The 16,264-nt window shown below is 40.0% G+C and overlaps 2 protein-coding genes across 2 annotated transcripts in view; one reads left to right on the forward strand and one right to left on the reverse strand.

Moving 5' to 3' along the window:
- The window catches only part of nkx2.2a (NK2 homeobox 2a), a 31,693-nt gene extending 25,520 nt beyond the window's left edge, over positions 1-6,173 (reverse strand). Inside the window, exon 1 of the mRNA XM_029494289.1 lies at positions 5,943-6,173. The gene's annotated coding sequence lies outside the window, so the exon portion shown is untranslated. The remainder of the gene's footprint in view (positions 1-5,942) is intronic.
- Positions 6,174-7,665: 1,492 nt separating this feature from the next.
- On the forward strand, positions 7,666-12,171 carry pax1a (paired box 1a). Its single transcript, XM_029493744.1, has 5 exons — positions 7,666-7,840; positions 8,546-9,166; positions 10,217-10,350; positions 10,794-11,010; positions 11,541-12,171. The coding sequence occupies exons 1-5, from the start codon at positions 7,837-7,839 to the stop codon at positions 11,645-11,647; spliced, it is 1,083 nt and encodes a 360-aa protein (XP_029349604.1). The 5' UTR covers positions 7,666-7,836; the 3' UTR covers positions 11,648-12,171.
- Positions 12,172-16,264: the final 4,093 nt, after the last annotated feature.

Below are 16,264 nucleotides of genomic sequence, written 5' to 3' on the forward strand. Positions count from 1 at the left end.
AGGGTAGAAATAAGGGAATGTATTTATGAGCATCTGGCTGTGGTTCAGTGAGGTCAGAGCACTGATAGAGTACAAGGATATATCCCTGCACCTCTACATATTCGTGATGAAGAAGAGCCAGATCATCTGGTTTCCTGCCTCATTTAAAAACCAATGAACTTATATTTCAGCTTTGTTAGATACATTATAATTTGTACCATTATGAATATAAAAGTCTGTGTGCAAGAATACTTGCATACCACAAGCATACCATTAATTACACTGAATGCTCTTTGTCCCATGAGTAAGAAATCAAATCCTGTACGGCTGCCAGCCCTCCTCTTCCTGTGCATGCACCCACACATAAATAATTGATTCTGATTCTCCTCTGTTGTGACATCAATATTCAATCTGTCTTTGGGATTTCTTTGTCAGGACAGCACAATTATGCTGGTAAGAGTGACTGATATTGAGGTTGGCTTTTGGAAGAAGACACACGGTTTTCATAAGCTCATTAATCTTAAAAGGAGCAACTGTCAGAAAACATACTGTACCCCTATGCTTGACATAAAAAAGGCCTGTTCAAGGCCTTGATTTCTGGTTTAGCGGAAAACAATATCACACTGCCTCCAATAGAAGGCCTTGAATGTCCCTTTGCAGACTTTTCCATTATGGATCTGGCATTCTTAAGTGTAGATGCAAAGAAATTACACCACAACTCAAAATTCTTGACACATGACTGGATTTACAGCTCAAAAAGGGTAATTACAGGTGTCTTAAGGCTTTATCCAAGTGCAGAAACTATTTGAAACTTCGGTAACATCAAATCTGAGAGACAGTGAGTGAACTAAAAAGCACAAAAAACTACCAGTCAAAGCTAACCCGAAGTATGACGGCAAAACTGTGCATATGAAATACAAGGTTAATGTCAGTTTCCACATGTGACCCAGTGTTTTTGACTCCCTGGGCTGCTTTCCAAGTAAGACAGATATGAATCAGCAGCAACTATGGATTGACTCTGAAGTGAAAAGTAATTAAGACTCAATCACATCAAGACTTAGTCACAATTGACAACAGATCCAGCCTAATAAAGACCCACTGCCAAACAACAAGGAGAAAGAAAACAGAACATTGAGTGTTAATTATGTAGCAATAAAACAAATGAGTAGTTACATAGACGCCTCAGAATGTAAACCTCCATAAAAATGCACCTTTTTCTACGACATCTTCTGGTTTTTAATGATTTAGTTCCAACTGCAGGTATTTTAGTCTATTTTCAGCCCCTAAAACATTTGAACCAAACCTATTATCAGACATAAACACAAAAACAAGGTTTACAACCACCCTGATCGTCGGGACATACTCCTTTGCTTTGCCTTTGAATGGCAAAATCAAATGACAACAGCACATTTACAAGCCCACAAAGAAGAATTTATCACACATTGAAATAATGAGTGGGATATTTTTTGCTATTTGGGTCCATGTAATGGTTTGGATTAGTCTATCTGTCTATTGTCTGTTTTTCAATATTTTTATAATATGTTGGGCTGTTCTGCTTATAGCCACAGGGGGAGCTCTCGATAATGTTTTCACATTGTTTTAATAAACAAGCCAACTGGATCACTGTAGTCTGAGTCTCCTGGGACAAGTTTAAAAGATGACAAAAACATCTGCATAAAAAATGCTGTTCATATGTGTCCAATTTCAAATAAAACACAAAAGCACCTAGACGCCACATGATAACTGACAGAAAACAGTTTTTCTGTTTTCTTTCTGCTAAGTCAACGCTGTCTGTCTGTGATTGTTGGTAATTGAAACGTGCGCTGCCAAGCTATGAGACCAGAGCAAGTTATTACAGCTGAATCCTATCAAAAGAAATGGAAATAATTAAACTTATTATATGTAAATCAAGCTGAAGAAACAGTCACATTGTAAATTACATTTTTCCTTGGGACATTTGTCGACAGGATGTAATATTTTTCAACTGTGAGTAATGTGGATCACATTTTGACCTCTTGAGTTTTATCTAGATAGTGATGGTAAATTAAACCTATGCCTGATAAAGGGACTGGTCACACCTTGAATCTATATAAGTCTGATAGCAGATGCTTAACATGTGTATTCTTATCAGTAAAACCAATTTAAAGTTATCATCCAACTGAAATTATATTGCTGTTGCTTCCATTTAGACATCACATGTTTGATCTTCATTAAGTACATATTGATAGACGCAGCCTCTTTTTCAGCCATATAAATTGCTAATGTGCTTTACATATGACAATGCTTCTGGAGAAATGTGTGGTATGGTACATGGTATACACATGAAATACATTGCAAGCCTTACAGTTTCACTTAATCTAATGCCATAGCAGCAATATAAATGACATATTACCAGTGTTTCTAGTTTTCACTGTGTTCTTTGAAAAGCACATTGTCTACGTGCTGCTGCTGAAGAAAAGGTACCTATTCTCAAGATAAAATGGTTCAGTTAACAGATGCAGACAGAGAAGCTGCATTATGTGGGTTACAAATCCTCCAGACACCCAAAACTACCACAACACTAATATTTCATCTTAAATCATTAGATTTGGTATCCCTCAACACATTTTAAGTTCATATATTTTGTAATATATGATGGCAAAACTGACAATTCAGCAAGAACTATCCAAATCAACAGATGCCACAGGTCCACATCAGAGATGAGTCTGAGCATTCACACTCAAGTCTGCTAATATTTTTACTTTGACAGCTTTTTGAAACACAGCAAGAGAGAGGAAAAAAAGCCCTTTGAATTTTCCAAACATGTTTCTACTGTAAATTAGAACCAGATTGGACCCAAGGTCAGTCAATTGTACTAAATTGAAACAAAACCACCCATTTCAGATTGAAAAGTTTTGTTCCAATTGCATACCAATGTGACAGGTCAGTGACAAAGATATGTCTGTTTAATAGTATTCATTATTGTAGATGAATACTGAGATGTGGTCAGGATAAACACCTCTTTTCCTTTATATGCAATTACACAAGCAATCAAAACAAATATACAAATACATTCCGTCTAGACAAGATCTAAGAAGGGGTTAATTACTTGTCTATTTCAGCCTCAGAGTCAAAGTACATGCATAATCCTCAGGTGCCTCCCTTATTGTAACAATTAGAAGCGCATGGTGAACATGAAGACACATGAGAAGTGTTTAGGGAAGGTCACAAGCAATTACCCAGCCTGGTAAAAGCTGGCATGTCTCACATGGCACAGCTACACACCCTCATTAGGCATGTTCTGCAGCTCAGAGTGGGTCCTGTGGCTATAAAAGAACTGAGCTCACTACCCTCCAAGCCTCCGTTTAGCAGAACCTCACCAGCCGGAGCACAAAGAAACTACACATCACCTCATGGATCAGATAGGAGCGGACAAACCTTTTTTTGTAAAGTAGGGGGGTGGAGTAAGGGGGCTGCTTAACTGAGGAATCGGTGTGTTTCTTTATAGGTTGGGCTTGGTTGGTTCTCAACAGGATAAACAGTGACCCCCCCCCCTTCCTAATAATGAGCAACAAGGGTTTATTAGTCTTTGGACGACATGAGAAACGTCAGATTTTAATGGATATGTTTTCACATTAAGGAAAAGTGATATTTTCAGAGGTTATCACGTTTGTTTACACCACAGCAAATAAAGAAAAGCAGCTTTGGTTTACTTTAGCGAAGGCCTATATCATTTTGGCCCTTATATCAAGAATAAAGAACACAGAGTTTATTTTATGTTTTTGCTTGTTTTTTTTGAATGGGCATTTTGCTCATACTGTGCGAAACACTCTCAATCTGGGCCCTGTCTAATAATTTCCATACTCAGCACAAGATCACTCAAAAACACAAGAGCACAAAAAAGGCACTTCAATAAAATGCTATGGTACATCCACTTGTGGAAAGAAATTTGAAACCATGTCAAGAAATATATACAAATTTTGTCTTCCTTTTTTTTTTTTTTTTTTTTTTTTTTATAAAATGAGAAAGATACATTTAGAGCCAGTGTTAAAAATAATATGGCACAGAATCATTTATAAAATGTTTCTAAATTCTCTTTTCTCTCCATCTCATAATTTAAATGTAGATGCGGGATCATTTATTGATTTTAACTCATTTAACGTTTCCAAAGCAATTTATTAAGTAAAATCTGTGTAAATGCAGCTTAATAAGAAGTGATTTACAACACACACATTTCCACACGCATCCACGCATACACTGTCGAACCCCCTTCATACAATGAAAAACGGAACTTTAATTTGGCCTCAAGAACCTTAAGACAAAGCACAGTGGTGGAAGCCAATCCTTTGATGACACTTAAAACCAACATAAATATTTACCGACGGGGGTCGTTGCACCTTGCGAGTGTCAGGTGTCGGTGAGTGTGTGTGTGTGTGTGTGTGTGTGTGTGTGTGCGTGATGTTCAGGCGATCTGGGAGTAGATTTCACACTTCGAGGGCTTCTGTCTATTTGTGGGATATTTATAGCTCATGCAATTAGATAACCAATTTCTGAAATATATTTTTGCATAATCAAACAATAAAATGTTTGCAGCAAAAACAGAACGAAAAGATGGATATTTTCTCCACACTAGCGGAAAGCGACCTCATGGCGTTTGACTCGTCTTAGCATTAATTATCATTAATGAATATAATATAAAATAGAAATGGAATTGCAGATTAAATACCAAGATTTTAAAGTGCACATAAATATGCATCGTTCTTCCGTGAGAGGACGAAGATAGGTGAGTAAAGCATGAACATTAGTTCACAACAGTCTAATTAATATCACTGCTGTATTAAAAGGTAAAGCATATGAAATAATTCGCTATACAAGAATATTGAACTATAGCAGCAGCAGCTTAATGTAAATAAAAATTTTAAACATGAATAATTTTCAGAATCTGTAATAGTCTCTATTACTGGTACATTAATAATTAAATTGACACTCCCGTTCCTGAAATATCAGCCCATTACATTTATCATGTGGCTTAATGTGCACAATTATTTTCATTGATGAAGTCTGAAAAATTAAAAGACTAAAAGCTGTTCAGTTACTTGGGCCAAACTTGCACCTTAATGTGTCGGCTGGGCTGTGTGGGACATAGGCTGAGTACTGGCCCACTGGGAAGTCTGCACTCGCTGTTTGTGTTTATGCTGCACTCCATTTATGTGGGCACATATTGTGTGAATACAATCCGCATCCCGGAGACTGAGGGGAGCCGTTCATGGCTGTTTTTGTTTGGTCACACATGACAAACCTAGGCGGACGGTTTGCAAAACCAAGCACCTGAAACACGGTTTCCTTAACTGCACAAACGGCTCATCTCTATTTATTTTATATACAGTTTATGCTATAGCCTATTTCTGTTGCCTTCCTTTCTGGGTACAAAGACAAAAACAACGTAAAGATTTTCTTCTTTGCAAAACCATTTCTTTTTTTTTTCTATTAAATGCCAATGGAAAAACGATGTGTTCCGCAAATTTATATCATTGAAACCATCTCAAGTTAGGAAAAAAATAAACTTTGGAATTAGCTCATGTTTTAATCTATGAAACATGTAAAAATTAAGATAAAATGATACAGAAAAAACTGAAATAAATAAGAGGGACTCATGCAAATCCACTCTCACTGAATGGAACCTTATTAACAATTATGTGTCCCATTAAACAATGTTTCATATCTATATTATGTCACATCCTTGTTATATAAAACATATATTATCACGGAGAACATGTAGTTTAAAAAGGTATTGAAAGTTAAAAGAAGGCTGCGTGCAACACAGAAACATGCACATAATGTGCGGTATAACCATTTTTAACAAATACACTGAGGAAAATAATGGCAGCCTACCGCATATTTACATTTTTAAAGTACTCGTGTTAAATGCAAGGAGAACTTTTAATCTTTTTTTTGGTAAACATGGTAGGCACGGGTTTACCTACCCCGAGAATAACTCACAACCTAAGGCTGGGAGACAGCGTGTTGATATAACCATGTAGTTCCTTCGTTATCCAGATGAGGGGAGTCCTGCCAGCCAAGGAGAGAGGCGAGAGGAGAGAGGACAGAGACACAGACACTGAGGAGAGGGACAGGAGAGAGAGGGTGATTTTTAACCCTGCTAGTTAAAAATGTTATTTACACTCGGTACCAGCTGATGGTGTTTCTCCCGCAGTTTCCTGTCTGTCTGCGTCCAACAACAACAAGCACCAATTGCAGCATGCAAATAGAGACAACTGGCCTGATGATTATCAAACTGGAAAGTCCGCAGTGAAAACAAAACGGATCTATAACCAGTACCCAAATCTACAGCGAACTTCCCTTAGAGCTCTGACCCAAACCCGGTCTGTCCATGCGTCCTGCTCCCTAATCTGTGGACGGTGGAGAGTCCAGAAGACAGAGAGGGGTGGGATGGGGTGTGGGGAGGTGGCGGGGTGGGGGCAAAGGGGAGAAGGGGGATTAGGACACTGCACCTTGTTACCATTGGGTCGACTGTTAAGTTTTACAAGTAACGTTTTGCGAGCTTATAAACGATACCTTCTAAACTTGCACAGGAAACTCTGAAAACATGCTGTGATAATGTATGTCTGTGGAATCCAGTCAATATCCCATAGTCTGGGAGCACTGTGATCTACAGAGGTATCGATTACATGAGCCCCTTCCCATGTTTGATGCTCTGACACGGGCTTATAAAAAGACCCAGCCTGCTCGTGTGCACCTCTCCCCCCTGCTCTGATGCTCCAGAGCCTGGATACACCACAGGAAAAAAAATCCAAATGCGCAAAATGTGCCATTGCGACCAAAAACAGAGCTGTTTTATTCCTTGACAAAGCCACTAATGGAAAATACATGACGTTTTTTTTTTTTTTGCAGCACTGGCATGTAAACCTCTCCACCCAGGATGGCATGGCGTTGCACATCAAATCTGCTGCATTTGCTGCTGTTATTTTGAAGGGATACATTTTTTAAGAGTATGCGTCATTCCCCGGGGAATGGTTTTAAATTTATCAAGTTGTGCATAACTATTGAAGTGAATCACCGACACGCCACAGACCACAAGTTCTCCCATATTTCAGAGAAATCCACTGAAGTCAAATTGATTTAAAGCATCAGCTGCAAGCGGGGATTTCAAATAAAGTCAATAATGGAATTGAATCTTAATTATATCCTCTCCTTTAATACACCACATATGAATACTACTAAGTAAATAGACTAGTTTAAAAGTATTTATGTGAGCTGGGGAAAATGGTTGAGCTTTATTTTCGAGCTGAAAACATTTCAGTAGGGTTTGAGCTCCGCTGTCAGGCTTGTGTATATCCTCTATTACGGTCAAATCGTGGCCAGAAGGCTGCATGTTAGATGAGACGCTTCCCTTTCTGCCACTTCCCCTATGCAAAATATTCAAGGAGGGCGCACGGCTCCAACCGGATGGGGTTTGCATTGGCTGACAGCGTTTCCAGAGGAGGGCGACCAATGAAACCAGAGCAGAGGTCTCGGCGTATAACAGCTAAGTTTGACGTGGAGAACGCGTCAAATTAATTCCAGCTAAGTCCGGACTCCCCGGGATAACTTCAATTTGCTTTTATCGGATGAAGATCACTTTGGCGCCGCTGTCCCTTAGAGTCACTTGCTTCCAACAAAAAAAGGGGGGGGAGAAAAGGGGTGGGGGGGTGGAAGAAGGGGGCACGCTGCAGCTGGAGGAGAGTTTAAAGAGGTCTCTCTTCCCTTTGCTGGGGCTCATTCCTCACGCTCCCCTTTTCCTTCGCTGCCGTCGCTCGGGCGCATTCAGCCATTTCAAAGGGCACCTACATTTCCCAGCATCTCCAACCATACAGGCAAATGGGTAAGCCTGCGTTACCATCTTCATGCCTCAGTGGGCTTACAGAAGCGTAACCACACTCAACACGCCTGCGTAAAAAACAGAAATAGGCTTTTGAGTTTTTTCCTCCCTCCAGGTTCATTATGTGCAAATGAAGAAGGTCTTTTGTCGACGACTTATGTCTGTTTGGCGGATTCTACCAGCGCTATCCAGCGGACACTGCTGTCTGCTCCAAGCTTTACATTTTAAATGGAAACACACCAGCAATTACCCTATGAGGAGTCTTTCTCTGAGGAGCTCTGTTGATGTCTATTCCTCAAGATCGCCATTTTTAATGTTTTGTTTTGTTTTACTTGTGAAAATGTGCAACACGGGGATGCTAAAGAATAAAGCCATACACACTGCGTACAGACGTTTGTAAAGTTGCAAAATCGCGGTCACCAGCCGGTGGCTACCAGTCTAAATATGTGTATGTTGACATATGTCGTACAAGTTCACAACCTCCGTTTGTGGTGTAAATCACAGTAGCTGGTTTGAGTCAGGCGGGTGCACGCTGGGCATTTTGAGGTCGCCCTGTACACTACTTGGTGATCAATATAAAGATATATTTTGTGGCAGGCCACCGAAGCTGCTTCCAAGTGCACATTATATATTTTTTTACTCTAATAGTCGGCGTCTGTGCACCGACCTTAGAATAAATATGTAACTTGTGTGTCTATTCTCCTGCAGAGCAAACCTATGGAGAGGTGAACCAACTGGGCGGCGTGTTCGTCAACGGGCGACCCCTGCCCAACGCCATCAGGTTAAGGATCGTTGAGCTGGCTCAGCTCGGGATCAGACCCTGCGACATAAGCCGGCAACTGCGAGTCTCCCACGGCTGCGTGAGCAAGATTTTAGCGAGGTACAACGAGACGGGCTCCATCTTACCCGGTGCCATCGGCGGAAGCAAACCACGGGTCACGACGCCGAACGTGGTGAAAAATATCAGGGAATACAAACAAAACGACCCCGGGATCTTTGCCTGGGAGATTCGGGACCGGCTTTTGGCAGATGGAGTTTGTGATAAGTACAATGTCCCGTCAGTCAGTTCGATCAGCAGGATTTTACGCAACAAGATTGGAAATCTGTCCCAGCCCAACCAGTACGAGAGCAGCAAGCAAGCCTCCGCGCAGGCCGGGCTCCCCTACAACCACATTTACCCATACCCCTATCCCAACACCATGTCTCCGAAAATGAGCAGCCCACCTGGAGTACCGGTGACAGCTGGACATGTGAGCATATCCAGGGCCTGGCCTTCTGCACACACCGTCAGCAACATCCTCGGCATACGAGCCTTCATGGATCCTGCAGGTGAGGATTCACCTTGTGCTGTCAGAAAAGGCCTCTCTGCTTTTCAGTGCCTCACACGTGATAACTACAGTTCCCTCGGTTTTCTAATAAGGGCTTAATAAACCTGCGCAGTTGGTTATCACTGTGTTATTCATCGTGATAAATTGCCATATCACTCGGCACCACCTGCTCTAGCAGCAGGCAGGACAATGTGTCCATTAGAAGTCTTACAGGCCTCCGTTTCAACGTTGAGCCAGAAGGCAGTAAGGCCACTTTCAATGGGCCTTTTCATGGGATGATGCATTTGCAAACACTTTGCTCACCTGCTATATCCCCTTTAATCCTTCAAGCAGTCGTTACAGCCAATTTTTCTTTGCCTTTCTGGTCCTTCAACCTGTGCAAAGGCGTGCTGGACCTGTGCGTCTTTGTGTCACAAAGGTCAGCGTATACTGTATAAAATCTATGTACAATTACGTTATACAAATTATATATATTAATATATTCTAAAAGAAGTAGCTCACCGCTGTAGTCCTGTGCAAGCCTTAATATAGTATAATTTCTTTTAGATAATTCGGTATTGAAAAAAATAACATGATGTAATAGACGATAATAATGTATATATTATCAAATTACTGAGTATTATTTATAATGCGCTCATTTTGTTTGCTTACAACATAATTTAACCTATAACTGATTTTTTTTTCATCAGGTTTAACGTTACAGCCAATATTATAAAGGACGACTACAACAAAGAATTAAGCACTATTAACAATTATAGTATTAAATAATATATTTGGGTTTTTTTTTTTAATAAAATGACAGTTATTTTGAAAATCAAATATGTCATACCCAAAACATGATAATAAAAAAGTTATTTCTTTTGTTTTCATTTATTAACTTACTGATGAACTTTTTTAAAGCTATATTTCTGAAATTAATTGCGAAGCTTAAAAAAAGGTGACTTCACTGAATACTTAATTTTTAAATATTTGCTTTACATTTTAGTTAGTTTTTTTTTTTTTTTTTTGGCCTTTATACATCTTTGACGTGAAGTTACTGTTTCTAAATTAGCCATTGCTGGGACGGAGGGATATCCACCAAAAATGGAGGAGTGGAGTAGCGTCAACAGAGCAGCTTTCCCAGCGGCTCACACAGTCAACGGGATTGACAAGTCTGCCATTGACGCCGACATCAAATACGCTCAGGTGAAAAAAACAACATATATAAATATATATAGACACACACACACGCACGGACATCTGCACAGCCTGGACCGTCTCTATATACACTGCATGCACGCGATTTTTTCTTTATGGAAAACAGTCCGACTGTTTGGAGCCAAAATGAGCAGAGGCCTCATTTGAAAAAGTTTCCAAATATCAGGTAAAGCTCAGAGTCACACGAGGCCACAGGCAGCTGCCTGATAACACCTAACCTCTCAGGGAGCTTTTTTAATTCTACATTTCAGACTATTATTTAGAGGTCAGACAGAGTAAAACTACTGTGTAAACAACATTGGCCGTATTTATAGCAAATGAAATGAATTGTAGTGAGTCTGATCCGCCTCTCCAGCTATACACCCCTCAGTGCTGAGCCACACGGGGGAGGGGGGGTTAATGTACTGATTGTCTCCTCTGTTTGCCTGCAGCCATCCTCCACATTGTCCAGTTATGTGTCGGCGTGTGCTTACTCTCCCACCAACCAGTACGGGGTGTATAGTGGGTCAGCAGGCGGCTACGTGGCCCCGGGCCACCACCACTGGCAGCCGCAGAGCCCGGCCCTGTCCCACCCAGGTGGCGGGATGGGGATGCACGCAGGGGAGATCCACTCGCCCATGGCCTTCAAGCACCAGCAGGCCCGAGAAGGTATACAGCAGGGAGGGAGTCAGGGACAGAGACCGCAGCTAAATGTGAAGACTGCTGTCAGGTGTTTTAAAATATGACATGTCTCCGTGAAGCAATTTTTTGCAGAGATTAATTATGTTTATAATTAACATTATAATGGAAGTTTCCTATGCTGCCTCCCTCCCTTCCTTTCTCACACACACACCCACTTTTGCAATAAGCAATGACCGTGACAGTGCAAACATTTACCAAATCCCTAATGAAGTCTAATTATATTTCCATTACTAAATATTGACCCACCAGACTGCCAGGTGATCCGGGGACATTTTAGGATAAAAACTTCTGAAAGTAAACTACATAGAAGAACTGTATTTAAAAATGATTTTTTATTAAGGACGTATTTCTGATTATTGGGCTGGTTTACGACAGGGCGGACTTGCTTAAACTTGTAGATGAGACAATATTGCGTTTACCTTGAGGAGTAAATAACAATTTGGACGAGCAGCTGCACGCATGGACCCAAGGCACCTTTTTGTTTTTGTGTTGTGCAGGAGACAGAAAACCACCCAGTCCCCTGAACAAGCAGCAGCAGCAGCAGCAGCAACATGAAGACTTGAACAGTGTGCATGGACTCAGTCTCCCTACCTCATCATCATAACCGGGACTTATACCACCTTAATTACCAGACCAATTTAAGTGAACTCATTTCAGCAACTCCAAAAGTAAGTGTCAACACTAACGGCTTGTTCCCCCGGGTGTTTGGAGCTTACAGTCAAACAGGCCTTCTCACATGTCTTATGAATACACTATAGCTTTATCGGCCTTCATGGCTATCTGAATGTAAGCTTGCATGGATGTATCGGCGTCTCCCCTCGTTGTTTTTTAACTCCTCTTAATTGAAATAGTCTACTTAATGTTTATATTCTTTAATGGAGACTGCAGGATAAAAAAAATACTTTAATTCCTGCCCAGCCTGTCATCGGCATCTTATCATAAAAACAAGGGCTATTTTGCAATCCGCCTATTATATTAATTTGTGGCCATGATCTCGATCCTACCGTGAATCCAAGATGTGAACAAAGAAAGAAATTGTCTAAATGTAAAATATTTGCCAAAGCCTTAATTATATATTTTTATAATTTCATTGTAAATATTCAAAAATAAAGGCTTTCTTAAATGCCATTATCTTGTCTTTCAGCCCATTTTATTTCAGCAGAGGTTCAATTTGGTTTTTGCTTTCTGGAGCAAGAAACTCCCTGCTTGTGTCCGCTCATGAGAGTCAAAGATATTAGTTTAAAAATGTGACAATGCGGCGAAATTCACATTCTTTGGTTACTGAAGCGATTTTCGGTTTTGCTGGGACCAGTGAAGGATACCCATCTTGCTTCTGCTCTTTATGCTGTCGACATTTTGGTTTCGCCAACTCTGCACACCTGCAATTTACTGTGATGCCGGAATGGACGGAACCGCGACTTTCCTGGAGGGGGCTTAATCTTGTTTTGGTAGCAACCACGTGTTTCCCCCAGACACATTAAACTTAAATTAATTTTGATCGATCATTACATGAAGCGAATAAACAGAGTTGAAGGCCGTGTGTCTGAATTGGCTTTGTGTTGAGGTTAAGGTGCTCTTTAGTGGGACCGTTGTTCCATCAGCCCGCGGTTCTCCAGACTGATATCATCTGAGCGGTAACGGAGACCTATCATAGCGCGAATCGGGGCTGATCGGTGCCCTCGTGAAGGTGCGTGCAGGTCCAGATCCACCCACAAGCCGCCCCCCGAGAAGAATCATACCACCCTGGCTAAAACCATACAAAGAGCTTTGTATAAATATGTTTTTGTATTAGGTATTATAGTATTATTATTCTAAATTGTCATTATTTTTAAAAGAATTGCCTTAACTATGGAAAGGCCAAATACAGCCAGGCGAATGTGTTCTGTTGCCTTACATTTTATTGACTCTATTTATAGGTCAGATGTGTAAAAAATATAAATAGAAAAATATTTTTTCAAAATTAAGTTTTGGTTGAGTTGATAACAAAGAAATTAGTTAAAATTTAGTTAGTTAAAATTTTATTTTAATTAAATCCAGCTGTCCCCAAAATATACATATAATAAAGAACTTGGACGTACAAATAAAAGTTCCCTTGTACCGTTTTATTTCTATCCTGATTGTGAACTAAAGTTACCACTGAACATTATTTAAGTTTCAGAAAACATTAGATTTTTTTTTTTTTTTTTACATTTTTTTGTAGGCTACTTTATATATGTGTCCGAGCCACTTTTTACTCTTAAATCTCGCAGCTGCCATCACTGCTCTCTCTTCTGATGCTGGGTGTGTGTGTGATACAGAGAGTGACAGGCCTAGTTTAGTGTGGTTGTGAAAGTGAGCATTTTCTTGTGGTTTTTAACAGCACCTTCAGTGTGACTGTAATTTAGGGGAAAGTATTTTATGATGCTAATTTTACAGCTTAGAATAACAGAATGATTCATTATGTAATGTTTCAAGAAAATGTACGTTACCTTCTGTTTTCTTTGTACTCTCAAAACAGTTTTACAGTAGTTTTCATGAACTTGGTCAAAAATAAATAGCTGGACTGGATTCCTACTGAGCTGAGATATAGGTGAGCTATGGGTAATTATTGATTATATGTCTTACATTCATCACATTGATCAGCCAAATCAGATTCAAAGGGAGATCAATTATATAAATAAAGTATTTTTTGGGCCAGAGGTTGATTACTGAGTTCAAATTTTCCAAGTAAATGAGCAAAAAAGAAACCTCTGTACATTTCAAACTACTCCCACTGACGGTCTTTGGACTCATGGGGTTAGTGGGGTTCTGTTTTCTTCATTCTGGCCATGGGGACAGTCGGAAATAAACTTCAACTCAACTTGAACCATCCCAAAACCAGAAATATGCTATTCTTCAGAAAGTACAGCTATTACTTTAATATAGTTTCGTTCTGAAGTTAAAAGAAAGTCGATCAAAACAATGTTTTAAATGAATTGAAATCTTGTCAAGAATGTAATTATTAATGGATTCAACCCTGCACATGCTAGTAATTTCACCTTCGCTGTTTGAAGGTCCTTAGTTATATCATTAAATAGTGACACTGTCCACTATTGTTTTGTTTAACTCTGTACAGAAAATCAAGTGTTTCAAGCAAGTTTCAAAAGTGAGTACTGAGATGTCCTAATGATCAGGTTCCTCACAGCAGGTTTTAGAGAATATCCTGGAATTTGGATGCCCCTTGAACTCTATTTTGCAGTCTCTGATTCTTTTCCTCTTTTACAACAAACTCCCCAGTGACTGAATGTATCCAAACATTAAGATGGCCTATGAATACACACGCTCCCTGACTGATGTCGTTCATGTTTTCCCGGATACCACTTGGGGTTCAGAAAACACTCCTTCATGGTGGCGGGGTTATTTCCTGCGGGACCTACGGTCATCAATCAGGGCAGCAAGTGATACCCCCCACTGAGTGCTCTGCAGACCCTCTGCATTGGGAGGGCAGCAGGTGAGCTGACGAGCTATTTCCAAATATACAGGAAGAAAAGCTTATTATTTATTTAATTTAGAGTGTATGTACATTGCAATGAATCTGTCCATCGTGTCTGATGATAGCGCTTGCTCCAGGAGGTTGGTGAGTCAGCACTGTTGGTGCTGGTGCCACTTCATGTGGCTTAAGAGGCCAATGCATGAGCCACATATTTGCCCACAGATGGGGCAGGGGAGCCTAGGCGTTGGTGTGATGCCAGCTGCCCACTGGTGTCGTTGGATGCAATAGTGGTGTCGTACATTGCAATAGGTGCAGCAACACTACATGCGTCTCATTTTAGTTACCATTCGAGTTGTTGTCTATTTTAAGTATTGTTTAGTTTGCACTGAGCCGTCGCTGAATTACTTTTTCATTATGTAATACTATTTCCATCTTTATAGCAAAATGCTTAATTGTCATTATAGAACAAACTAATAATACAAATAAGTTGTCTTTATGCTCTGATGTGCAGCATAAGGGATCTTTAATTGTAGTCTGATACTTGCGCAACATTTTTACATTTGTAAATCCTTATTTTCGCAAAATAGCCTTTTCTTCCATTAGGATTGAAAATAGCACTTGCTTGAGTGTAAAGGAGAAAAAAAGGAAACTTTTTGCATTGCACCATGCCAAACACTCACTTCAGTGACAACTGCGCAGATGCTCGGTATAAAGTGTGCAGCGCTCTGATCTTCATGGCCTTAAGAGTGTTACTTCTGCAACTTAAACTTGAAAGGATTCTCAAATACCACAAGCTTAAACAGATACTTGGAGAGATGGATAGGAGTCTTGGCCTCCTTGATCCTAATGGATATGATATTAAGGACCATTCATTCCTTAAAAGCAAGAACAGTCGCTGCTATCTTCATCTACAACAATTCATCAATGTCTACAATGTGTACAGGAGGGATTGAGTGTTCTTTACAAACCAAATGTATGTTTATGTCTTTGACACTTTGCTGGTTATGATTTAAGACATTTTACATTATCTCGGCTTTTCGTGTTGAAGAGGTGAAATACCCGAGAATTGCCAAGAGGCATTTGTTCACTCTGCCTTCACACAACTAAAAATCAACAAGAGAGCATCTCAGGACAGGCGACAAGGCAGGCCAGACAGGTCTTGGAAAAAGCTAAGAAAGATATGCAAGAAACCTTTTAAAAAGAGTAGCAAGTTGGCAAAGTATCACATTTTAGGGGTCAGTGCCAGTAGTTCTCTCGTCTAAAATTTCAAATTAATAGACTTGCCATGGAAACACAGTAAATGCAAACATGGACAATGCTGGAACATGTACCTTCCACACTGTTTCACAATTGAGATGCTTTTTTTTTTTTTTTTGACAAACATGATAAACGAAGTCATAACTGAAATCTATGATAGCAGCTGCCAGCATGATTTATACTTTGTGATAGAATTTGATGCATTTAGTAAAGACAGAGTACAACAGGCCCAAAGACTGAATTGATGCACAATGGCATTTTGTTATTAGTTGAATTTGTAAACAAAGCATTCACTTTTTTACCACCCAAAACTAAAGCAACAAAGCAATGGGCCCATAACGATGTCATCCTTGTGATGCCATCCTGTTTTTTTTCCTGCACTGACTGTACACAAGATTTCCAAGCAGGCAGAGTTACAGCTCTGTAGTCTAGAGGATGATAAATGTCTCCCTCCCATGTTCCTACTTGCTCTGCCAGCTCACCACATCAACCAGAGGCTCTAAAAGCAAGAGG

Source organism: Echeneis naucrates, chromosome 22, assembly GCF_900963305.1.
Source record: "Echeneis naucrates chromosome 22, fEcheNa1.1, whole genome shotgun sequence".
In the NCBI taxonomy this organism is placed as follows: Eukaryota; Metazoa; Chordata; class Actinopteri; order Carangiformes; family Echeneidae; genus Echeneis; species Echeneis naucrates.

Bases quoted from the DNA above. Each gene is read 5' to 3' on its own strand.
- pax1a (XM_029493744.1), top strand. The intron at 9,167-10,216 runs GTGAGGATTCAC...TTTCTAAATTAG, and splicing joins AGCCTTCATGGATCCTGCAG to CCATTGCTGGGACGGAGGGA. The intron at 11,011-11,540 runs GTATACAGCAGG...TGTGTTGTGCAG, and splicing joins GCACCAGCAGGCCCGAGAAG to GAGACAGAAAACCACCCAGT.